Source organism: Hydra vulgaris, chromosome 03 (genome assembly GCF_038396675.1).
Source record: "Hydra vulgaris chromosome 03, alternate assembly HydraT2T_AEP".
NCBI lineage: Eukaryota > Metazoa > Cnidaria > Hydrozoa > Anthoathecata > Hydridae > Hydra > Hydra vulgaris.
In genome coordinates, this window is record NC_088922.1 from 42,954,099 (window position 1) to 42,963,432 (window position 9,334).

The 9,334-nt window shown below is 26.6% G+C and overlaps 1 protein-coding gene across 1 annotated transcript; it reads left to right on the forward strand.

Annotated features, from left to right (window-relative positions):
* The first annotated feature begins 3,887 nt into the window (after nt 1-3,887).
* On the forward strand, nt 3,888-6,946 carry LOC100212526 (steroid 17-alpha-hydroxylase/17,20 lyase). The gene is made up of 2 exons (XM_065794484.1): nt 3,888-4,427; nt 5,973-6,946. The coding sequence occupies exons 1-2, from the start codon at nt 3,908-3,910 to the stop codon at nt 6,944-6,946; spliced, it is 1,494 nt and encodes a 497-aa protein (XP_065650556.1). The 5' UTR covers nt 3,888-3,907.
* Nucleotides 6,947-9,334: the final 2,388 nt, after the last annotated feature.

Genomic DNA, 9,334 nt, shown 5'->3' on the forward strand with positions numbered 1-9,334 from the left:
TTCACGGTTCACTTTACAATTTTTACTCTATGTTAACGATATCTACTTAACATTAAACATTCTAATTTTATTCTATTTGCGTATGATACGAATATTTTTAATTCTCACTTCAATATAAAAACAATATTTTGTAAAGTTAGTCACAAGCTAAACATTTAAATGAATAATTCAAAGCTAATAAACTTTCCTTAAACATACTCAAAACCAAACGTGTTTTATATCATAAACTCTAACACTAATAATTTACAACTTCAGCTTCTCCTGAGTATGGTCAAAAAAAAATTGGTATGGAAAGAGTCGATTTAATGAAAATGCTAAAAATAAATTTTTCAAAAAAATCCTAATTGTAAAAATCATATTTTGCATATCAAAAATAAAATCTCCAAGTCAATCGGAATCAAGCCTAAAATAAAACATCTTCTAAATAAAACTTGCTTAAAAAATATATATTATTTATTCATTCACTGTTATATCAATAATTGGAATATTTTTTGGGCAAACAAATAGTCTTCAGCACTAAAGAAAATATATATAAAAGAAAAGCAAGTGTCTTAAGTGGTATGGAATGTAATCAGAAAATTGAAAAGGAAACGGGCTTGATGATAACCGGGCTTGATGAGTGCAGTATTCTACTTGATGATAAGACTGTAGTATTCAAATTGATAATAAGACTGTAGTATTCTACTTGATGATAAGACTGCAGTCTTCTACTTGATGATAAGACTGCAGTCTTCTACTTGATGATAAGACTGCAGTTTTGTACTTGATGATTATTTAAGATTTTTTTACGAATCATCCAAGTTGATAAAATACATCAAAAAACAAACTGTTCAAAATCACGTTTTTCAACAAAACAGTCAAAGTTCTTTTGGAAAAGAAATCATTTTTATCTTCTTTCAGGAAAGAAGTAGAGCTTCAACTCAATGTAAAAACTCGCTGGAATACAATACAAATAATGATTGAGCCATTGATAAAAAAAAGAGCAACTCAAAAAAATTTATTAGATTTTAAAGCATTATATTTAAATTTAGTCAATAATAATTTTTCAATTATGTCTTAAAAGATTTACTTGAGACAATGAAAACTGTTAAACTCTGAAGACTCTTAGCAGTGAAGATGCAAAACTGTTTAGCGCTGACACGATGTTATAATTCATAAATAGTGAAATTAGAAAGAAGCTGTTTTTAGGATTAGAACCAATAAACGCTAGAATAAAGATGTCATGAATTTATTGCGAAGCCTTAAGAACTCAGCAACAACGCCATCCAAAGGTTCAATAACTTTTGAAAGCATGATGACATCTTGACGTTTTTAGCATCAGTAATGTCAAAATTATTAATGTAACTACTGGTAAAAATGCAAATGAAATTTTAGTTCTACAAGAAGAGCAAGAAAAATGAATCACCGGGAGCAGTTTTTTGGCATGATAACTTTAGTTGGCTGAATTTACTGTTTTTCAAAGGCCTTTCGTTTAAATTGTTATCAGCATTTTTATTTTTAAAATACAAATGATTCTATTTTTTATATAACGATTTAGATTGTTGCCTAAAATTGTCTTATCTAAAAAAAATTCTTTTAATTTAAAAAATAGCAAACCGGCTGTTTACAGCTGTTTTTAAAAAAGTAAAACATGTTTTTTAAATCTACTGTTTTCAGAATCCATATCTTCGCCTAACTAAGATATTTTTTTTTTTCAAAAAAAAATTATTTATCTTCCATCTATGGTAACGCATAAAAAAATCTTACATCTTATGTATAATATTTAATTAAAATAAAATCTACACAGATTCAGATTTTTCAATAGTTAAAGAAATAAATTTTTCGGCCTTTATTGTTTTATCTTACCAAAAAGTCCGATTCCCCATTGATCAAAAAAAAAATTTTTTTAATTTGTTTTTTCGTAAGTTAATATAGTGGTTTTATAAAAATAATTCCCGACCTGAAAATCTAAAGTTTTAAAAGTATGATGTGTTCTTATACTCAGTATAATTGAACGACTGTTTATTGACAACCTTAAAATCGTTAATTAATTTAAAAAGTTTTTAACTTATTTGTGACATCTTCTTGTTAAGCAAAATATTTCATAAAAAAATCCATTAATAAAAATGTGAAAGCTCAAAGCAATATATATATATATATATATATATATATATATATATATATATATATATATATATATATATATATATATATATATATATATGTATGTATATATATATATATATACATATATATATATATATATATATATATATATATATATATATATATATATATATATATATATATATATATATATATATATACATATATATATATTAGAAAGAAAATACTATCAAAGTTGTTTCGTTATAACATTCAACTTTGTTCGCATTTCTTCTTTATTGCAATTCATGAAAATATATTGCTATTTATCTGAACCATAAATAAGGGATGTCAGTAACTATTCAAATAAGGGATGTCAATAACTATAAATAAGTTAATATATTTATTTTTATTTCATATTTATTGAAGATTTGAAAATTTCTTGTATGTAGATTGGTATGTAATGTAGATTTTAAAATTTCTTGTTGATTTTTTTCAGGTTATTGTAAAATTATTAAATATTATAAACTAAAAAAACCCGTTTATTTAATTTTTGTACAGCGTTTACCTACGCGATTGCAACAATATTTCATGAGTATTTCAATGTAAAGTTGTTTAACTAGGTATTTCAGTAACTATTTTCGTAATATATTAGTGTCGTAGTTTTTTTTTCCCGAGTCCTTTTTTTTTTAATTCTTATTAAATAAGAAAGTATTTTTTTTGTTTTGAATACCATTTGAGAACAGATATATCTACTTAATGATTTATTTTTGTAGATTTATTAAACTTTGCGTTGGCTAAAATACTAAAAACTACATCAGGATAGTTTTTAGCATTTAAGACTTTTAGGGTTGCGACACTTTTCCCTTTAAAGTCCTTAAATATTCAACCAAAACCAAAAGAATATATATAATAAGGTTAAGTTTTTGTATATATTTAAAATATATAATAAAATAATCGTATATTAAAACATACACCCAGCAGACGCAAAACGTTCTATTAACGTTATATTAATGTTTTAACGTTAATACAACTTTGTGTGTCAGCTGGGGATGATAAATTTTTATACAAACTTGTAAGTTTTCAATTAGCGTCAAACTTATTAAAGTCTTTGCATAAACTATTTATGTTCAATTGGGACTCAAAGAGTTGCAAAAAAGAGTCACAAAAGAAATCCCACAATTGATTGTGGTTCTTGTTGTCTTTACATTGATCCCTTTACAATTTATTGCTTTTTACAAGAAAAAGTTTTTTTTTAAACTTGTGCATCAAAAACTTTAAACAGATTTATAAAATCTAATGTGGTGTAGAACTCAAAACATTTTCTTCTAATATTATGGAATTTATAAAGTTTATTTATAACGTTATAAAATTAGATTAGTTTATTGTTAATCTTAAGATATCTTAGATACCTATATCTTGGATTATCTTGTTTTAATATTCTTTTTTTAATGGTATTGTTAAGAAGAAATAAGAATAACCAATATTGTTATTGCATTACTTACTTTACAAAAGTTCTGTTTCCGTCGATGCTTCGCTTATATATTTCCGTCGGTATCTCGCTTTTATCAATTAATGTAAACTAATTTTTGAATAAAATGTTTAAAAATTGACGATTGTCTCACAAACATATGCTATTTTTAACATATATTTTTAATCTTTTTAACAAAAATATCAATACATATTTATATATATATACACACACACACACAAACACACACACATATATATATATATATATATATATATATATATATATATATATATATATATATATATATATATATATATATTCTCCTTTTAATAAATAGATTGATGAACCATGTGGTATGCAATTATCTGTGGATTGATAATTCCGATTTTGCTATATATTTTTGGTTCTTATTCTATGCACTTGTTGGAATGCAGGAAGTATCCTCTCGGACCTTTTCCAATACCAATCTTTGGTAACTTGCACTTATTAGGAGCAGAACCACATAAAATACTTGCTGCATACTCAAAAAAGTATGGAGCAGTCTTTAGCATAAGTTTAGGATTGCAAAGAGTTGTTATAATTTCTGACATTACTACAACTAGAGAAGCACTAGTTCAAAAAGCATCCGTATTTGCAGGTAGACCAAAATCTTATTTAATTCAATTAGTTTCAAGTGGTTACAAAGGCATTGCATTTATGGACTATGGTTCCTTCTGGAAAGTTTTGCGTAAAGTTGGTCATTCTTCATTGAAAATTTATGGAGAAGGACATGAACGTTTTGAAAAGATACTTACTAAAGAAAGTGAAGAGCTACATAAAAGACTTTTAAAGAAATCAAAAAATTCCGTAGAGCTAAAAACTGAATGTGGTAAATATACTTTAAATTATGTAATAAAGTAAGAAACAAACAAAAGATAGAGATGATGATGATCATTTTGTGTGCAAAAATGAATAATGCACACAAAATAAAACAACTTGCTTTGTTTCATATAAAAAAAATCTTGTTTGGATTATCTAAAAGTATAAAAGATTTAAAAATTGCTTGGTGTTTGCTTAATGTTTTTAAAATTTTAACTATTTCATTATAAGTTTATTAAAAGGTTCATACTATAATCTCTCAGCGTTCAAACGACAACTGTTATGACACTTTTGAACGATGAGAGATTTAATGCAATTTTTTTATAAGTACCTTTATTTGACATATTTAATTGCGAAGACATGGAACACGATGTCTTCGCAATTTGACAGTTCAGGGAGTTTTTGTTATTTCTTTGTTTAATTTTGGTAGTAGAAAGATTTGAAATTCGAATTAACAGCTTGGTTTCTCGGAAGCAGCTAAAATTAGATCCTTGTAATCCCATCATAAATAAAGCATAATCTTCTTTTGTTAAAATTGGCTTCAAATTTCGATTGTGGGGCTTCTTATAATTGTTCACAATTATAAGAAAAAAAAAGCATTTACATTTAGAATTTACATTTAGAAAAAAACGTGTATATTAATACCTACGTCATTTAAATAATAATACATCATTAGTCATTTATTTTTTTATTTAAATGCTCATACTGCTATCATGTTAAAACTTTTTTTTACAAAGTAACATTCCCCCCTTTGGTAATGAAAGATTAATAAAAGCTCTACTGGTAATCAAAGAATAATAAGAACTACATTAGTAATCAAAGATTAACAGCAACTTCGCTGGTAATTAATAACTAATAACAACTACACTGGTAATCAAAGATTAATAATAACTACACTGGTAATTAAAATTAAGAACAACAACAATGGTATTCAAAGATTAAAAGCAACTACACTGGTAATTAAAGATTACCAGCAACAACATTGGTTATCAAACAATAACAACAGCAACACTGATATTCAAAGATAACCAGCAACTACACTGGTTATCAAAGAATAAAAGCAAAGATTAACTAGTAATCAGAAATAAGCAACAGATACACTGGTAAGGTACGACTTCTTCCTTTTCCAATGTTGTTTATTGGGCAAGATCCATAATCGAACCTAGAACCTCTTGTTCTGAGCCAGAAATCTACCCACTGCATAAACATTAATATTTAGGGGTCGTCCATAAATTACGCAACGCTAAGTTTATTTTTAAAACAATGGTAAAAGAGCTAAATATATAACGGCAATTTTCACTAAACTTGATGCGCTATTTTGATTTTTTGTTTAACTTAAGGGTCTGCGAGGCAAAACATTTTATTTTTTTTATTTTTGTTTATTAGTGAAGTTTAGCGTTGCGTAATTTATGGACAATCCCTCACTTAGTTGTTTTTATATAAATAAATATTAAGTAAAGTATTTCTAAATCCTTTTATGAAATGCTGGAAATTTATAATTTTGGGGAAAAATTTTAATTTGTAAAATTTATTGCTTACAATTTTTTTCATGTAGGTGCTGCAATTATAAACGTGATTTGTTACATCGTTTTTGGGGAAAGATACCAGTATTCAGATCCAGAATTTAAAGAGGTTCTTACAACTATAAACGATATAGTTGATGGGTTGTCAAATACAACTGCTGTCGGATTTTTGCCGTGGTTGCGATTTTTGCCATTTTCTCCAATAAAAAAACTGAGAATTTCACTTTCAAAATATATTCTTTTTTTAAACGATCAGTTGAAAAAGCATAAAAAAACATTTGATGAAAACAACATTCGACATTTTACTGATTCTATTATAAATTTTTCTAATAAAAAAGCTGTCAAACAAAAATATAAAAATGTTGATGAACATTTAGTGCCTGTTATTGGGGATTTATTTATTACGGGTAGTGAGACCGTATTAACATCTTTATTGTGGTTAATTCTATATATGATGCATTATCCCGAATATCAGCAAGAAATTTTTATAGAAATTACAACAGTTATTGGTGAAAACCGGTACCCATGTTTAAATGACCGAGATTCTTTGCATCTTGTTAAAGCCTCTTTAAAAGAGTGTCTGCGTTTATCTTCAATAGTTCCTCTTGGATTACCACACAAAACTACAAGAAAAACAGTTCTAATGGGACATAGTATTCCTGAAAATGCAACAGTCATGATTAATCATTGGCAGATTCATAACGATACTAACTACTGGGAAAATCCTAACGAATTTAATCCTTATCGGTGGATTGGCAAAGACATGAAATTTGATCCAAGTAAAGCCGCAAGTTTCTTACCTTTTTCAGCCGGTACAAGAGTTTGTTTAGGGAAAACAGTTGCTGAAAATGAACTATTTTTTATCTTTTCTAGATTAATTCGAGATTTTAAGTTTGAGTGCACACCTGGTTGTCCACCTCCAAGTTTAATCGGAAATTGCAATATTACTCATGCTCCAAAACAGTTTTGCACATACTTGACTCCAAGAAAAAACAATCTTATGTAGTTTAAATTTAAAAAAGAATTTATCATAAAAAAAATAAAATCTTTTTTTATCTTATTAATAATTAAAAAGTAGACAATGAAATAGTTATTCCGACAATAATTCATTGAATACTTCGTTCGAACAGAATTTTGATTTTTAAAAACGGCTAAAAAATAATTAAAACCCCCTAGCACTATGCAATATTTCTTTTTTTTTACATAGTTAGTTGAAGCTAGACATAGTCAAATGTGGGCTAACTTATATTGATTATGGTTTTTAGCAGCCAAGGCGCAGTGGTAGATTGCTCGCCTCAGAAACAAGATAGAGCGCACCCCCTCTTGTTTTTGAGGGGACACGCCCCTCCCCTTACTTTTTTTGTGTCATCCAACTTGCTTTTTTTTTATAGAAATTGACAATTTTTATAAGATATCGAGAAATTTTATTTCGAAATTAGTAGTGTGCCCCCAAATTTAGAAACCATGTCGTCGCCCTGCGAAAACCATTGATTTCTCGTCAGACTTCCCAAACATCAAGGAAAAAGTTTTATTTGAAAATCGCCTATGTTTTGTTGAAAATCGCCTATGTTTAGTTGAAAGTCGCCTACGTTTAGTTGAAAATCGCCTATGTTTAGTTGAAAATCGTCTATGTTGATTAAAAGTCGTTGGTTTTAGCGTTTATTTATTGTAAACGATCATTTAGCAATAACCTTATTTAAAAACGTAAGTATTAATCTTTCAATCATTTTTTGCTAATAAAATTGCCAAAAATGTATCCTTTTCTCGCATTCTAAGCATAACAAAGAAGCAATTACTTGTTTTTTTTTTCTTTCTTTTTCTTTTTATTTTTTTCGTATTCTGAAATTATTTCGTTTTGCTTTACGGTTTTTATATATGTATAAATCAGTTTCCTTTTCGCAATACTATCTGCTATCAACGTTTTGCAATATAATATAGCAAAAATATATTTGAAAACGTAATTTAAGTGAGCCAAGTCTAGATTTAGTACATAGGAATTATCAACTTCTGAAGCTATCAAGACGTTTTTTAGTTGAAACACTATTTTTTAATCTGAATAATAATATTTCTCCATAATTTAAAGTAACACTAAAACAAAATTTGTTTTGTTATTTTTATTATTTACTAGTTACAGCACTTAAAGGTTATGTCAATTGAAAATATTTTTAAAGATACCCAGTGTCGGGTACATCAACAAAATGGCCGATTCCGGGTACCCGATAAAACCGCTAAATTACCGGGTCCCCGGCACTTTAAATATTATAAATAAATCCTATTTATTTAATATTAAGCACTCTTATAGGTACAAGAGTTTTTGTACTTTATTTGAAAATTTTAAATATTTTCTTTGCTCTCACAAATTTAAAAATTTACTTTGTTAGAGCACAAAAAAATTGAGTCTTGCAAACTGTGTCAGATTTCATACAGGTGGCACATAAAATAGGAGAGAGTTTAAATAATTTGTAAAGACACAGAAGCATTCACAGAAGGGTCACAGAAGCATTACCATACTTGTTCCAACAGCTCATACGTAAGCACTGTATATTGAAAATATAGCGTCTAAGTTATTTTCTAGTATTGCCTTTTTATTGTTAAAAATTCTCATTTTTTTCGAGACAATACAATGAAGCATTGTAATGTTACGAAAATTACATTACTTACAATCTAATATAATGAATGCTGTTAATAACTGCAAGACTGTTCAATATGATTCTTTTATGTTTGAAAAATCTTCACTTATCGATAAAGAATAAGAAAAAAGTATTTAAAGATGGCAAGAGCAAAAAAAAACTTTAAAAAAAAATTAAAAATTCAGGTATGAAAAATTTATAATCATAACTTAAAATTAAAAAGAATTTAAAACTCAAAAAATTCATAAAAAATAAAATTGATAAAGTAATGATAAATGATGATAATATATTATTAGCCTAAAATCTAAAAACGTTAAAGATATAAAATAAAATATCTTCAAAAAAGTTATAAAAATTAATTTTTTTTTTAATTTTTATATAAATTTGTAATAAAACTTAAATTATTATTGACATAATAATTCCTAAATGTTATAACTTGTTATTAATACTTTTACTAACTTACTTTCTTATAAAATAGTTTACTATAATATAAGTAATTAAAGACATGGTGGTACAACTTCAAAAAAAAACAAGGAAAATTTAAATTTTTTTGATTTTTTGATTTGTGTCAAATTTATCAAAGAACGTTCGTCCACAGTTTTAGAAAAAAAAATTTTATCTTAACACCTGAGCATTTTATTAAGACAGTCTCTTTTTTTTCTTAGTAACGGAGAGAACAAATACTTAACTCGGTTGTTAGGGCATTTTCTCCCTAAATGAATCTCAATTTTACTGCAATTTTCAAGCTTTGCAAACTTGACATT

What these genes read in the sequence shown, in the direction of transcription:
- LOC100212526 (XM_065794484.1), top strand. Translation starts at nt 3,908, where the DNA reads ATGTGGTATGCAATTATCTGTGGATTGATAATTCCGATTTTGCTATAT. An exon ending in AGAGCTAAAAACTGAATGTG is followed by an intron (nt 4,428 to 5,972) that starts GTAAATATACTT and finishes TTTTTCATGTAG; the next exon opens with GTGCTGCAATTATAAACGTG.